General features: G+C 36.9%; 1 protein-coding gene across 1 annotated transcript; it reads left to right on the forward strand.

Moving 5' to 3' along the window:
* LOC109230551 (cytokinin riboside 5'-monophosphate phosphoribohydrolase LOG7-like) lies at positions 12931-17013 on the forward strand. Its single transcript, XM_019396033.1, has 7 exons — positions 12931-13060; positions 13928-14025; positions 14762-14792; positions 15065-15164; positions 15274-15344; positions 16155-16298; positions 16690-17013. Exons 1-7 carry the CDS (start codon positions 12947-12949, stop codon positions 16789-16791), a joined length of 660 nt encoding a protein of 219 aa, XP_019251578.1. The 5' UTR covers positions 12931-12946; the 3' UTR covers positions 16792-17013.

Consider the following 17964-nt stretch of genomic DNA (forward strand, 5'->3'; position numbering starts at 1 on the left):
GGGGGGGGGGTTAGTCTTATCTCCTAATTTATTAATTAACTAGGTAATGTCTCATTACCCAATAATTAATCAATTACCCGCATAATTAAGAATTATCTCAAATTACTTAAAATACTACTCATTTTTAATATACTTTATACATCATACTATCACGGTCATATGGTACTAGTCCATAAATATCGAGTATTATAGCCCGGACCATATTTTATCCCAAATCGACAACCTTCAACGAAACTCATTTTCTTTGATTCGTGTACCCTTTATCCTTAATGTCACTTACTTATCGCTTGTTATAAATAGCATTAATACGTTAACCTCAAGATAACCTCATCCCCCTGTCTACGTCGATTAACTGAAGAGGAAACTTTAACGTACGAAATGCGAGATGTATCATCCTTCCCCCCTTAGAAACGTTTGTCCTCGAATGTTTAACTCCCCTGGATCTATATAACTTTGGCAGAGTCGCCTTTGTAACAACACTACTACCAACTCTTCCTGTAGAAACTCAATAATTCAACGCCACATAGTACCACAATCATCAATAACGACAATGGCCTCACACGACCAATGACAATAACTAACACAAGAAATTATACATGTACCTTAAGGTTATGACGTCTTAGTCGGACCCTTGTCTGGAGGAGGAAATAAATAGAGATATCTAGACTTCATGTCTTCCTCGGCCTCCCAAGTCATTTCTTCCATATTGTTGTTTCTCCAAAGTACTTTCACCGAAGCTACATCTTTAGTTCTCAATCTCCGAACCCGTCTGTCTAATATAGCAATGGGAGTTTCTTCATATGATAGCTGCTTTGTCACCTAAACGTCGTCAACTGACACGATTCTGGAAGGATCTCCGATACATTTACGGAGCATAGACACGTGAAAGACTGGATGTACAGACTTCAAGTCCGAAGGCAAGTCTAACTCATATGCAACCTAGCCTACCTTGCGTGTGATCCTATATGGTCCAATGTACTGAGGGCTAAGTTTTCCTTTCTTACCGAACCTCATAACACCTTTCATCGGTGATACCTTTAGGAATACCTAGTTGTCAACCTGAAATTCCAAGTCTCTCTGTCGATTATCCGCATAAGACTTCTGACGGCTTTGAACTGCTAATAGCCTTTCCTGTATAAGCTTAATTTTCTTGATTGCATGTTGTACCAATTCTGGTCCTACTAATGTACTTTCCCCAACATCGAACCACCCTATAGGCAACCAACACTTCCATCCGTAAAGAGCTTCGTATGGAGCCATCTAAATACTGGAATGATAACTATTATTATATGTGAACTCAATAAGCGGCAGATGATCATCCTAGCTACCTTTGAAGTCTATCACACAAGATCGTAACATATCCTGAAGTGTCTGAATAGTACGCTCTGCCTGTCCGTCTGACTGGGGATGAAATGCTGTACTAAGACTTACCTCAGTCCCCAATCCTTTTTGGAAGGACCTCCAGAAGTTAGCTATAAATTGATCTCCTCTATCCGAGATAATAGATACAGGAATACCTTGTAGTTGTACTATCTCCTTAATATAAAGCCTTGCATAATACTCTACGGAAAATGTAGTCCTAACGGGAAGAAAATGGGCTGACTTTGTAAGCCTATCAACAATCACCCATATCGAATCGAACTTACGCTGGGTACAAGGTAAGCCTACGATGAAATCCGTATTGATTACTTCCCATTTCCAAGTCTGAATCTCCATAGCCTGCAATAATCCATCGGGTTTCTGATGCTCAATCTTAACCGGCTGATAGTTAGGACATTGAGCAACAAACTCTGATATATCCTTTTATATTCCGTCCCACCAATATACTTCCCTGATATCATGATACATCTTTGTCGCTCCTGGATGGATAGAATAATGAGAATAGTGAGTTTCCCCGATAACCTGCCGACACAGCCCTGCAACATTAGGGACACATAATAGTCCTCGATATCTGAGGACCCCATCTTCTGTAATTTCAAACGGTGTCTTCTCCTTCTGAGGGGTGGTATCCCTATAATGAACTAACACAGGATCCTCGTACTGGCGTTCCGCTACTTCAATTATTAAAAAGGATGTTGCCGTATCCTGAATAGTAATTTCAATATCACCCGAGTCCAGTAATCGAACACCAAGACTAGCTAGCTGATGAACCTCATGGGCTATTCCCCTCTTTTCTGGGTGTAAATACGACAGGCTACCCATAGATCTACGGCTGAGGGCGTCGACCACTACGTTCACCTTCCCCGGATGGTATAAAATATCAACGTCATAGTCTTTAAGTAGCTCCAACCATCTCCTTTGACGTAAATTCGATTCCTTTTGCTTGAAGATATACTGGAGGCTCTTCTGATCCGTATAGATATCAACATGAATGCCATACAAGTAGTGCCTCCACATCTTTAGTGCATGAATCACCGCGGTGAACTCTAAATCGTGGTGTGGGTTGTTCTTCTCGTTCTTTCTTAGTTGTCTAGAAGCATAAGCTACAACCTTACCATTCTGCATCAGCACACAACCCAATCCAACGCCTAAAGTGTCACAATAGATAACGTAACCATCGGTCCCTTCTGGGAGCGTTAGAACTAGTGCTGAAGTTAATCTGTCCTTCAATGCCTGGAAACTCTATTCGCAAGCGTCATTCCATTGAAAGTTTGCTCCCTTCTGAGTCAACTTTGTCAAAGGTGCTGAAAGTGAAGAAAATGCCTCTACAAATCTCCTATAATAGCCTACCAAACCAAGAAAGCTACGAACCTCCGTCAGTGTTGTGGGTCTAGGCCAAGTCTTTACTGCCTCAATCTTTTGTGTATCCACCGGATGCCTTCACCCGAAATGATATGCCCAAGGAAAGATACAGAGTTGAACTAGAATTCACATTTAGAGAATTTTGCATACAACTTCCCTTTTTGTAGAACTATGAGCACAGTACGCAAATGATCTGCATGCTCAGCCTCTGAACGATAATACACCAATATATCGTTGATAAATACAATTGAAAACAGATCTTAAAAAGGCCTGAACACACGGTTCATCAAATCAATGAGTACTACTGGGGCATTGGTCAAACCAAACGACATAACACAAAACTCAAAGTGCCCGTATATGGTCCTGAATGCTGACTTCGGAATATCTTCCTCCTTAACCCTTACCTGATGGTGCCCGGGCCTCAAGCCTATCTTTTAACACACTTGGCACCTTGCAACTGATCAAATAAATCATCAATCCTCGGGAACGGGTACTTATTCTTGATCGTCACCTTATTCAACTATCTATAATCAATACACATCTGTAAGGAACAATCTTTCTTCCTCACAAGTATCACAGGTTCTCCCCACGGTGATATACTAGGTATGATAAACCTTTTTCAAGCAAGTCCTTTAGTTGTTCCTTCAACTCTTTTAGCTCTGCGGGGGCCATTCTATAGGGAGGAATAGATATTGGACGAGTATCTGGTAGTAGGTCAATAGCAAAATCAATTTCACGCTATGGCAGAAGACCCGGAAGCTCATCGGGAAAAACATTGGGAAACTCATTAACCACAGGGATGGACTGAATGGTTGGTGACTCTACTTCTACATCCTGAACCCAAACTAAGTGACAAATACAGCCCTTTCTGATCATCTTCCTTGCCTTGAGATAGGAAATAAATCTACCTTTCAGGGATGCCGTATTTCCTTTCCATTCCAAAACAGGCTCCCCTGGAAATTGAAATCGGACTATCTTTGATCTACAATAAACGTTGGCATGACAAGAAGCCAACCAATCGATACCTATTATAACATCAAATTCTACCATATCTAACTCGATTAGGTCCGCTACGGTAGATCGACAATGAACTACTATTATACAGCCCCTATATACTCGCTTAGCAGTTACTGAGTCCCCAACAGGTGTAGACACCTCAAAAGGTTTAACCAATTCAAGTTTTATTCCAAACTTACTAGCAACCAACGGAGTAATATATGATAAGGTGGAACCTGGGTCAATCAGTGCATATACATCATATAAGGAGACTAATAATATACCTATAACAACATCTGGCGATGACTCCTGGTCCTGTCGTCCTGCCAATGCATAATTGCGGTTCTGAGGATCGCTCGAGCTAGATGCTTTGCCTCTACATCTACCACGACTCATTGGTGCTTGTGAACCTTGCCCGGGGGGCGTACTGATGAGGACGAACCAGCTACAGATCCCGCTGGCTGAGCTATGCTTGCATCACCTCTCGTCGGTCTATCCCTCATAACGTGGCCCGGATAACCACAAGTATAACAAACACCCAACCCCAAATGGCACTGCCCGGCATACTGCTTACCACACTGAGCACGTAGTGGCAAGGGCGGCCTCATCTGACTTGACTTACCCCTATACTGAGAACCTGAGGCCCTAGAATTCTGACCAGGCCCTGAATATGTGGAACGATCAAATCTCTTACCGCCAAACTGAGGGGGTGCGCTAGCCGATGGCTGGGCTGGATACCTTGGTTACTGTTGCCTTTGACCACCTCGAAACTCACCAGAAGGACCCGAAGACCTCGCTCTCTTATTCTAGGCCCTATTATGCTCACGGTCGGCCCTCTGTTTCTGCTTATGCTCGTCTACACCCTGAGTGTATGCCTGAATATGAGAAATATCCATGTCTGACTGAAGTGAGACCGACATACAATCGTTAAGCAAGTGCGGCTCTAACCCCATCACTAACCGGTGAACCCGATCTTCCATCATAGATACAATAGCGGGAGCAGACCTAGCCAACAAATCAAACTGAAGATTATACTCCCGAACACTTATGTTACCCTGCCGAAGGGTCAAAAACCTATCAACTATAGCCCATCTAAGCTCCGGTGGCAGATAATAACGAAGGAAAGCTTTTGTAAACTCCTGCCATACTGCTGGAGGGGCATTCTCACCTCTGAACAACTCCCAAGACTAGTACCAATTAACTGCAACATCCTGAAGTCTATAGGAAGCTAGCTCAACTGACTTAGTCGTAGTGGACTTTATTACCCTCAAAGTCCTCTGCATTCTATCGATAAATACCCGAGGGTCTTCATTTGGATCTGCCCTAGTGAATATCAGAGGGTCCAAATTAACGAAATCATGAACCTTCACACTGACGGACCTATCTGCATGACCAATACCTACTTCCTGACGCCGAGCCTGCGCGGCTACTAATCGAGTTAATAGCCGAATACCATCTCTCATCTCCTGACCCGGTGTATCTGGCTGAGAGTCTGAACGCACAGGAGCGGGTGCTAGAGCTGGTGCCCCTCGGAACTCTTCTGGAGAGGGTGGGGTATGTGAAGTCTGAGATAGAATGTCACTATGAGACTCTACTCGAGCCCTAGTACTCCTGGTGCTCGACTAGTACTCTCACCAGCCACGGACTTCCCTTCTGGGCGGCTGTAGTCTTCGGAGGCATCGCTAAAAACGTAACATATTGTTAGGAACATGAATTCTTATATCGCACGATCTAAGATAAAAAGAGAGGATAACATCCTATATGTCCTGTAGCCTCCTGCCTATAAGTGTGGTGCACAACACACCCATAAACAAGACTCTACTAGACACGGTCTGTAGACAACCCTAGGATAGAACTGCTCTGATACCACTTTTGTCACGACCCAAACCGAAGGGCCGCGACGGGTGCTCGAATCCTACATGTCAAACATCCTTAAGCATGCATTTATGATATAAATGTGAATAACATATGTGAAGGAAATCTATCCAAAAGATATATGTACATATACATGCGAAATACAGTGGGCGAGCCGGCAAGGCTGCTATAGACAACTATATACCCAAAACTGAAAGCCGACGAGGCCACATACTATCCAACTATACATAACTGTCTACAGACCTCCAATAGAAATACACTATACAAAGACCGGACTGAGCCACGTCATACCCATATATATATATACAAGCATATCATACCAAAATCAAAAGCAGCTACGAATCAAGTGGAGCATGATATTTCTCGCTGATCAAGGATCATAAGAAGGGGGACCATCGGCTTGCCTACCTGCACCTGCGGGCATGAAATGCAGGCCCCGGGAAATAGGGCGTCACTACGAATAATGTACTGAGTATGTAAGGCATGAAAATCAGTACATAAAAGACATAGATGAAACATGGAATAAAGAGGTCCATTTGTAAATCTGAATAACTTTGTAAATTCTGAAACATTTATAATGTCATGCACGTGCATATACATGTCGTGTCATGCATAGCTATAGGTGTACATAACATCATCAAGCCACTGAGGGCATCCTACGCCACTGTGGGCAAAATCATCAACATATACCAACTGATCAGGTGGTGGTGCGTATATAACACCGTAACCTTTTTCCATATCCCATATACATATATATACATATAAATACGCGTATATAAAGCCATCTGCTCATGGGTCAATGTACATGAATAAATGAATGAAATGCATGAAAATATGTTAATAATCTCAACATTCCCTTCGGATAAACTTTATCAACTGCTTATTATTCTGAGACCCATGAACAGAAGATACAATATATGTCACATGGGGAATCAAGAACATAGAGACCCCTAGTATTTCTATGAATAGAGTCGTTTATGAAAACTGTGTGTTTGCTCGTTTCTTCTGTATAATTTGGATCATGCCAAAAAGAAAGAAGGGATATCCTTAACATACCTGGAGTAGGAAAAAATCCGTATAATATTCTTGGAATAGATTGCACCGCACTCTTTTAAAACCGCAAAATTTTACGTTGCTACGGTTCTAAGAATTCTCGTTGGAATAGTTTGGTTGCAAGAATTTCATTGGAAGCTTTTTTTTGGATTGAGTTTAGCTTCTATTCTTGAAATACTTTGAATTAGGAAGAAAGATGCATGAGAACCAAACTTGTAGAATAGCTTATAGAATTTCAAGAACATTATACGTTGCAAGAGTTTAGCTTATAGAATACTATGTCCAAACGAACCAAACTTTGTATAAAATGACACCAAACTTGCATGTCTTTACACGTTAAAGTCTTGTTATCCTAGATAGCCACCTAAGCTAATAGGACCCTTAGTCATTTGTTTGGTTAGCTCATTGCTGCCATATTTTGGGGAGGGGGTTAGTCTTATCTTTTAATTTATTAATTAACTAGGTAATATCTCGTTACCCGATAATTAACCAATTACCCGCATAATTAAGAATTATTTTAAATTACTTAAAATACTACTCATTTTTAATATACTTTATACATCATACTATCACGGTCATATGGTACCTTGTATGGTACTAGTCCATAAATATCGAGTATTATATCTCGGACCGTATTTTATCCCAAATTGACAACCTTCTACAAAAGTTATTTTCTTTGATTCGTGTACCCTTTATCCTCTATGTCACTTACTTATCGCTTGTTATAAATAGCATAAATACGTTAACCTTAAGATAACCTCATCCCCCGCATCTATGTCGATTAACTGAAGACGAAACTTTAACGTACGAAACGCGAGATGTAACAATCTGTTTACCAAACACACAATGCTCACAAAAATGCAAAACTTGATCTTTGTACCCATTCAGCAACTTCTTCTTACTCAACAAAGACAATCCATTATCACTCATATGGCCAAGTCGCAAGTGCCACAACTGAGACTGATTCAGATCACTTTTCCCAGAAGCTACAACAGTTTCCCCTTCAACTACTCTTGCCTGAAGATGATATAATTTAGAATGTAGTTTACCCTTCATGAGTACCATGGAGCCTTTACACACTTTAAGTATTCCATTCTCGGCGTGAAATTTATACCCTTGATCATCCAAAGTCGAAAGAGAAATCAAATTTCTCTTTATCCAAGGAATATGCTAACACTTAATGTTTTAGATAATTCCGTCGAACATTCTCAATTTGATGTTACCACCCCCTTTACTGGTAATGGATTATCATCTCCCGTGTAAACAGTCCCACTCATTTTCTTGTAAGTTGCAAACTAATTCTTGTGTGGATATATGTGGAAAGTAGTACCAGAATCAAGAACCCAAGAATTCTGCTCATGACTAGAACTCACAGCATAGACTTCGCCTACATAGTCACTATCATTAGAGTTATTGCCAGTGTCAACAATATTTGCCGAATTATCTATTTTTTGCTTCCCTCTTTTCTCCTTCAGCTTAGGACGATCTCTCTTGTAGTGACCTTGCTCCCTCCACTCATAACAGTGTTGCTTCCTTCATCTACATTTGATCTAGCAGTTGACTTTTTCCTGTTAAAGTCCTTTTGTTGTGTTCTTCCTGTAATCACAAGATCCTCGCCCTCAATTCTGCTGCCTGGAAAGCTCCTTTTTAACTCTTTAGATTTTAGTGCATTACTAACATCTTCCAGTGAAATGCTGTCTTTCACATATAGCAACATATCAGCAAAAATATCATAAGACGGTAGTAAAGAACATAACACAATCAAGGACTGATCCTCGCTCTCAATTTTGATATTTGCATTCTTCAGGTCCATTATAATTGAATTAAACTCATTAATGTGAGTTTTAACAGGTGTGCCTTCATTCATACGGAGATTGTACGACCTTTTTTAAGGTAGAGGCGGTTTGTTAGTGATTCTTAGAATATAGATCTTCTAGCTTCTTCCATGTTGTTGCTGCAGAAGTTTCTTCAGCAATTTTCCGAAGAACGTTATCTTTAAAGTTCATGAAGATCGCACTCAAAGCCCTCTCCTTCAGGTCTGCCTTTTCTATCTCTTTCATCTCTTCAAGAAAATCTTCATCAATTGCCTTCCATAACCCTTGTAACACCAAGGACGATTTCATCCTAATCTTCCATAGACTGAAATTAGAACCCCCATCAAATTTTGCTATTTCGTACTTTGTTGAAGAAGATGAAGACATCTTAACCCTAGATTATATGTAGAAACTCGAACATTGCTCTGATACCAATTATTACGAATATCATGGGTTAACTAGCACACAATCACATACAAAGCAAATAGAGGAGAAAAATCAACACAAGGATTTAACGAGGTTGTGCCAAGCCTAATCCTTGAGGCAAAAGCAGAGAGAGTTTTTCACTATGAATGAGAAGAAAAGCACAGTATAATCTCTAGGATCCCCAACTACAACCCCTATATATAGATCCTAAAAGGTCCCAAACCTATAAGAGAAAGGTTTCCCAATTTGACAAGGACAATAGCATTTCCTTTCCCAAATCTATTAGGACAATGAGTTTTCCTAAACCTATAGGGATTATGGGTTTCCTAAAGATATAAGGAAATAATTCAAGCCACAAATAACATAACTAGTAAAAGAAAAGAAGGTATTTGGACTTATTTAATTGTGAGTACTAATTTCTAGTTATATTAACTTGCAACACGGTGTTAGTAATAAAGTGAAAGAAAGAAAAAGAAAAAAAATGAAGCTAAATTGTTGCCCTAAATCGCGCATGCAAGTATACGCGGTCAATCAAGTAATAAAGAGTGAGTAGATTATCGTTTTCACGAGAAGTTATGATCAATTATCAACTAAATCAAGCAAATTCGAATTTATCGAGTCAAGAACAATTTCAAGGTGATTTTTGTTTGATTAGTTCTACAAACTAAAGTTATGATTAAAAGAAGAACCAATTAACTAGCACACTTAGCACGAAAGGTTGAATTCAGTGAGAATAATATTCCGGGGTTATGGTTATGTAACAGTCCTGTCGAATTCTTCAATTAACTTGACTTATTAATTTATCTGGGTTATTAACGTGCAAGGACAATAATACTCGCAGAAATTTGACAACGTCTACTCGCCTATTCAATTTATTCTAAACACTATATTCCTAGGAGATTAGAGATAAGAACGCATCAATAATCTCTTGCACAATTGGCTAATCACGGCAAATAGGTATATTTCTATCTGTATTCGCAAATTAATTCCCTAATGACTAGGTTCAAGATCGCACTTTGTTCAATCCTATTGCAATCAAGAATTACCTCTTTCAAGTTCAAATCAAGATTCATATATAGTATTCACTTTTAGCTATGCAGTAAAATAATTAGGTTCAAGATATAAATAAATAACTCAATCTAATAAATTAAATCGTCAAATCAATATCCGAATATCAACATTCATGTAAAACCATAATCCTAGAATAAAGGAGTTTAGCCACGCATAGTCATGGTAGCAATCTCAATTAATTCCCAAGAATACATAAAAATCAATAATCGAAGGGGAAAAGAAGAACTCAAGATGAATTCCACGATTTTCGAACTTTATTATGGCTTTTCTCTGCTTCCAAGTGTGTTCTTGCCACCCAAAGGTCTTCTCTCCCTTCAAAAAGTGGCTAACTATCATATTTATATGGTTTAGGGTTCAGTTGGGGCGAATTTTGCTTCTCCTAATTCGGATTGGAGAAGCTGATTTTTTCTGCTTCGGTCCCGGTCTGGCGAAGCGAACCTCCCTAATGAACATATTTTTACTTCAAAAGTAGTGTGAACTCCCGTAACTCACAAAAGAATTAATACTCAAACACACTGAAAATATACACTTTTCACCCTTTATCATAAACCTGCCATGAAAAGTAAAGTTAGCGAATGTGGAAGGCCGCTTGGGCTAGATATGAAAAACATAGTTAGAAATTGTGGAGAGCAGGTATCGAACTTATGACTACAAACTTCAAAGTTAATTTGACCAGCCTTCACTGCTGGGCTACCTATCTTGAATTTGATTATGGGTGTTCAAATAAATTAGCATATTATAGTAAGTTTTATCTTTTATTAATTACTATACGTTTATCTCCCATTTGTTTTTTATTTCTCCTCCACGTAACTTTATTTTAATTACCATTTCATTTTCCAATTTTAACATGATTTGCCTGAATAATCTATAAAATAAACTGCAAATAAAAATGCATATCAACTGTCAACACATACGATTTTTCACGATTTCATTTGCAACTCAAAAAGCTAAAAGAATGAACCGTTAATAAAAATACTTAAGAATTTCATCAAATAAGTTTAAGACCTCTTAAAATTTAGCTTTAGGCCTATGAGCTTGTTAAGCCGCCCGACTTGGCTATGCATAGCTCGCCCTGAGTGCTTTAGTTGCTGAGGTTGGTTTTTTGTTGTTTTGCTGCTGATATTTGGTGTTTAGGAATGTCAATGGAACGGTGGGGTGGGGGCAATGCATGTTTATACATATACAGGATATTGCAGGTGTAAACATATTCGAGTGCGGGTTGAGGAGGGGCGGATCAGCATAAAAACAAATTTAATATTTTGCGAATATAGTGCGAGCGCGGGTTAAGATTTAAAATTTTCAAACAGTTACAACTTTTCAGCTATTGATCACTAATATTCAACCAAGAAATATTTGTTTTTCAGTTTTGGACTTGTAATTCCGTTCTCCTATGAATTGGATCATTGTAGTCTCAAAATGATTTACTAGTTTATAAAATTGATTTATAGTGGATGTCTATTCAGTCGATTGTAAATACAAATGCTTCTGCTACTTGCATCACTGGGAACAAAAATTTGTTTTATATTTTGCTTACTGCTTCAAAGTCTCACTTTTAACTATGTATAATTTATTTTTAGCCAAGTTCATTATATGATCTCATTACATTGTACGATCTGAATTATTAGAATGACATACTAATAGCATTTGGTAGGATTTGTAGTTATACCCTGGTTATGCTATTCTTTTTTTTGGTTAAACCTAGAGCTATTCAAAATTTGACTTCCTTGGTTTGCCAAATTGGAAAATGGAAATTTTTAGATTAGCATTGACATATATAAATATAATTGAAAAGACAAAAATAAATTAAAATAAAATAAGACAAATTGGAAGAAGTAAAAAAAAGACAAATTGGAAGAAGTAAAAAAAGATGAAACTTTTGCAGGGCGGGGCGGGGTGGATGTGGGTGAAAAGCAATATGGGGCGCAGTGGACTGAACTTTTGTGGGTTAAGATAGAACCCGCACCGCATTGTCCCGCACAAATTGGTGAATAAAATTTTTTACCTACCAATATATATATATATATATATATATATATATATATATATATATATATGTATGTATGTTAGACCAGCTGCTTAAGCCTAGATTACTTTTGCACTTTTTGCGTCCGCCAGATAAAACATTTGATTTTATTACTAATAACTAAAAGAAAGCCCTCTTATCCCACAAAACACATAGATTAGTAAGGTTTCGGAGAGAAATGTACGTTATAGCCACAATATTATAATTAAACATTTCGCCGCATAGCATAAAGTGGGAAAATGAAGCATTTTCTTTTCTATCGCTACTATTAGAAATTGAAGAATATCAGTGTGAACTATTGTATACTATAAACTTACTAAATTCCAAAACTTTACATCAAAAAATTGGTATAAGTCTGACTATTGTAGAGTTCACAAGGGATACATGTAATGTCTAAACGTACTTTTTACATAGAAAAATAATTTCAAAAGGTAACATCTGGAAATTCAAGTTGTTTAAGGTATAGAATTTAATATTCCAAGAAATTCAAGAAGAGCCAAAGGACTATAAGACATAGGTACAAACAGTATAGCAGTATATACTTTTATGAACACTCTTTAAATAATTGTTTTATACCGAATGTATGTAGTACAAATAACATAATATTATATAATTAAACATTTTAAAAAGGAACTAGATCTCCTAAATTACATTGGTTAGCTAGTAACCGAACAGTGGTAAGGAATTTATAAATTAAATAAAAAAGATGGTAGTAAAATATTTTGAACATGGGCCTATAAATACTCTCTATTACTCTCTTTATAAAGGCTAAAAAGAGACTTTGCCTTGTCTGTTCTCATTCATTCCCAAAATCCTTCTTCTTCTGCTTCTTCCTTTCATTCCTTTTGGTCCAATCAATCATTATTCATATATAAATATATTCACAGATATATACATATATATATATATAGAGAGAGAGGAGAAATAAAACAAAGAAAAAAAAAAAATGGAGGAAGAGAGAAGATCGTCAAAGTTTAAGAGGATTTGTGTTTACTGTGGTAGCAGTTCTGGGAAGAAACCTACATATCAAGAAGCTGCTATTGAATTGGGAAAACAACTGGTAAAAAATCATAGTTTCCCCATTCTTTCTCTCTTCTTCTTCTTCTTCAGAAGCAGAAAGTTTTGTTCTTTTCATGGATAAAGTCTGTTATCCATTGTCTTTTTAAATAAGTAGTAGTAGTACTATATTGTTATTAAATGTAAGCTGAAAATGGCTGAAATTACGAACCCGTTTCGTGTTTTGAGTTTCTCTTCCTTTTTCTGTCACTATTCTGACAAAATTTTCAACATGGGGTTTTCTATTCATTCTGTTTTATGTTCATATTGATCAGTTTTTCTTTGATTTTTTCTCAAAGAACAGAACTTTTTTACTTTTGTTTTGGCATGAGAAAGAGAAAGAAATGGGCGTGTGTGTGTGTGTGTAGTGGTGGAGAAAGAATGGAGGAAGAATTGCAAGCTGTAACCTGGCTGTCAGTTGAGCAGCATTCTTGCATGATCTTAGTTTATGGGGGCACTCCTTTAATTTAAAAAAAAAAAGAAAAAAAGAAGAGTTTCTGCCTTTCGATGAGGAACCAAACGTGCCACCTTGGTATCATGACCCCCTTTCAAGCGTGTTCTCTTCTTTAGGCTAAATTTAACCCAACTCATCCTTTTTCATGATTTTTATGTTTTTTGGTGGTTTAAGTGAAATATGCATAAAATTTCTGATATTAACATTTGCATGTGGGGTTTTTTTTTTCTAGAAAAAGTATACTTTTGGCGCATATGTTCAGCTGATTCTAAGTTTCATGCTTATTTCTTGGTTGTGTTGTGTGTAAATTTTGTGCTAGTAGTAGCAGTAACTTTTTTTTTTGTGATGATGATGGGCTATTGAAATGGGTTTCTGACACGTGTTCATGGTTTTGATTTTATCAATGTGTATTTGAAGGTGGAGAGAGGGATTGATTTGGTGTATGGAGGTGGAAGCGTGGGTCTGATGGGTCTTGTTTCTCAGGCAGTTCATGATGGTGGGCGCCATGTTCTAGGGTAATTCCTCTCTCTCTGTTTCTCTCTCTAACACACATACAGAGGAAAAAGGTTGTGATGTTTGAAAATAATCTTAGCTAAGGGGGTTATTGAAAATAATAAAATGCTTATTTAATGAAATGTCTTCTTCAAAACTACCCAAAGGCAGACATCATTGGATCAAATGCTGCTTTCTTGATAATTAAAGTAGTGTTGTGCTGTTGCATTTTTAGGCCTTTTTGCACACAGTATAAGTAAAAAAGGGTTCCCATTGAAGAAACAAACACTAATCTCCCCTTGTTCCACTGATAGTGAACAGCTTCTTAACACGTGAAAGGTACTCTAATATGTTTTTATAGTATAATAGAAATCTTCCAAAAGTGTCTTTTGTGGTATGGCCTTAGAGCTTTTTGGGCAGTTATCAGTAAATATAAAAAAAAATGCAAAAATCCATTTTGGTCCGTGGAAATGTCAGTCACACTGGAACCTCTAGTCAGAAAGCAAATGAAAAAAGGGAGTGTATAAAGTTAAAAGCCTTTTACGCACTGATTGAAGCATTTCCAAATCTTTATAAAGACAACGTTTGAATTGTGTTCTACTGTAGACAGTTTTCTGGACTTGTGCTTTCTACCTCATATTTTTACCCCACAGTGAACATGTGCAGAGCTTTCTTTTTGGGCAAGATAATACTATTGCTTTCATTTTGTCATATTCTTACTATCTTTAATCTATGTTTATGGATTTTTGGAACTTGCAGAGTGATTCCAAGGACCCTCATGCCTAGAGAGGTACTACTCATACTGAACTCTGAAATCATAGTATCATCTTTTGTTTTGCAGGATTAATACATGACTTATCAGCTAATTATTCCCACCAATTTGATTCTTATGAGACATGTTTTCAACTTGAACAATTATAATTGAGCTTCTTGCTCTATATATTCCTGTCATCCAAAAAGTACTTCAGTTTATATATGCACAAAGGAATATCTGTTTTTCTTTCTTTTCAAACATTAATCTTGAGTCATTCATGTCTAAGTATATACTGCATTTGCTAACAGATAACTGGTGAAACGATCGGAGAAGTGAGAGCAGTTTCTGGCATGCATCAAAGAAAAGCTGAAATGGCCAGGCAAGCTGATGCCTTCATTGCCCTCCCCGGTACATGATTAATAACACTTACGTCTTTTATCTGAATGTAATTAATGTTTTAGCATGCTGCAAAATCTGATTCTGCATATCCTAATTTCTAGTTTTTCTAAATTTCCAGGTGGTTATGGAACACTTGAAGAACTTCTTGAAGTCATCACATGGGCTCAGCTTGGAATCCACCGTAAACCAGTGAGAAATCTGTCCTTAGTTCATACTACTTTACATGAAATTTTCATTAGAAACCAGTACATAGAATATATGTTCCATGCATAACTCTTAAGTAATGGAAATAGGCTTATTGATAGGTGTAGATTGAAAAATTCTTTTATGTAAGCATATTGATGCAGCCCTAGCGTCATGCTCATGCCATGACGCGAAATATTCGGCAAATAAGTGTGTAAAAGTAATCAAGGTTTTGATGAAAACTTGCTTTGTAACGATGTTATAGCATGAAAATTATCTCTTTTGACCAAAAAATCATTCGTCCATGCAATCATTATCCAAAGAACTCTAAAGGGAATTTTTTTTCTTTTCAACAAATGTGTAGTCATTTTCATCTATCTTTGAGAATTTCAACTCCTATATGTCTTTAGTATTAAATCAGATGGAGAAATCTTAAACCAAGTAAAAGAAAATCGTCCACATCTTGACATTATTTGTCACCTTGTTTCTCAAGATACCTTCTCTTCACATTCTTAAGTACTTTTTATAAAATAATTAAATCTTTCAGCTGGGATTTTCCTTTCAAGTCAACATTCCTTATCAAATATAGTAAGAATGAGATTAGGAGAGGTATCGATGCACGTGATCCTTAATATTTGGTTCACATGGAAAGATAATACAAGGTCTTTGAGTTCTGATCTCTAATCATGACAAGAAAGAGCTTATAAAGCCATTAGAAAAAGTAGGAAATCTTAGTCAAAAGAAGGTATTTTTTGTTTTGATATTATAAGTAATCTCTAACTAGTAATTTAATAATCTAATGTAATAATAATGCAGGTGGGCCTGTTGAATGTTGAGGGTTACTATAATTCCTTATTATCTTTCCTTGATAAGGCCGTGGATGAAGGCTTCATCTCTCCAACAGCACGTCGCATAATCGTGTCTGCTCCGACAGCCCAACAGTTGGTCAGAGAACTTGAGGTAATTAAAGACGGAGTATGTTTTTTCATATAACACTAATTTTTCTTCATAGTTTCTAGTAAAATAAGCATTTGTAACATTCTCATTTTTTTCGTATACTACAAATTTAAAACTCGTTTAGATTTTGGAATTTATGCAGTTCAAACCTGCAAAAGGGCTCCACACTTAGAGTTGCCCTTTTCAGTTTTGTCTTAAATATTTATATTGCTTTGATCAAACATGACTGGACAAAAGGAAACATTTTTTTTGGTTGATTTGTTCAGCTTTGATCACTTTAATGTCGGCTGACATTTTCATTTTTTAATATTCAAAATAGTACTTGGATAAAGAAAGATTTTAGTGTAGGAATTTGTTCTAACATATTTTTTTAATTTAATTCCTCTTCTCACAGGAACATGTACCAGAGACCGACGAAATCACATCAAAGTTGATCTGGGAAGAAGAAGTTCAAAGATTTAATTACACACCGACTGAATCTGGGGTTCCTTCGTAAAATATGCTTTTCTTTGGAATTTAGGAATTTCAGTATATATACAGTATATACGGTGATGTTGCCGTAGGTTTGTCGCAGTAGAATGTTTTTTGTGGGGGTTGATGTTGATCCAATGCTCTTAGAAATGACTCAGAGTTGCAATATACATATTTTGAAGAAGTAAAAAGAAAAAGGAAGGAAATATTAGTTTTCTTTTTCTTTTGTGGATCTGTAGTAGCTAGGTCATGTTTGTTCAAGCATTATGATTTCGTCTATGTTTATTGGTGTGTCCCTTTTCGGAGAGCCAATGACTTACTTTGAATGTATTCCACTAACATGCTTATACAAAAAAAAAAAAAAAGACCGGAAAGGCAAAGTTCTCTCTAGTGGTATTTATAAGCTTGAATAGAAGAAACAATTTTTTTTTTTTCTGGTTAAAGGGAATTTTTTTTTTGATAACACTAAGGCGTTACAGTAGAACTATTAGCTACATAATCACTATCATAGATAGCGAGTACACAAAGGTTTCCAAGATTTGCCAACTTGATACACATAGACGTAGACCTCTTTGTGTGTTTGAACTGTTGCTAACACAGACTTCTAGGGAGATGCTATGACTGATAGGTAACACTTGTGGCTTGCTTGAGAAATTTTATTTTGGGTGAGACTCACCCAACAATAGTTGTATGAGGCCACCTTCTTCATTTGACAAGTGTAGTTGTGGGGCCCATTTTCTGATATTGGTTTAATTTGAATAAACAAAGAAGAAAAAGTAATTTTCTTATTGATGCGGATCCCACTTTCACTCATATGGAGTATTCCATAAACATGTAGCTAAATAGATATTGTACCAGAGAAATGGAAGGAAAACGTGAAAGCCATTTCCCTCTTTAATTACCATAATTTGCTCACCACCAAACGTAATATTTATATTTTTGTATATATATGTCTTCTTCGTTTTCATTCTAAAAGTTTGTATCTTTTCAAAATCATCTTAAGTTACCAACGCTTTAAAAATGAGCCTTTAGAAGTTGTTCGTTGATATAAATATAAAATATAATATACATAATTTGTTAATAAAATTCTCCTCATTTGGTACAAAAATACAAAAATGTGGTCACTAGCATTGAGTACTTTTGCATATTGATTCATTTACTACCATATTTAACCTGTCATTATCAAAATATTGTTTAC

Source organism: Nicotiana attenuata, chromosome 7, assembly GCF_001879085.1.
Source record: "Nicotiana attenuata strain UT chromosome 7, NIATTr2, whole genome shotgun sequence".
NCBI classification, from domain to species: Eukaryota; Viridiplantae; Streptophyta; class Magnoliopsida; order Solanales; family Solanaceae; genus Nicotiana; species Nicotiana attenuata.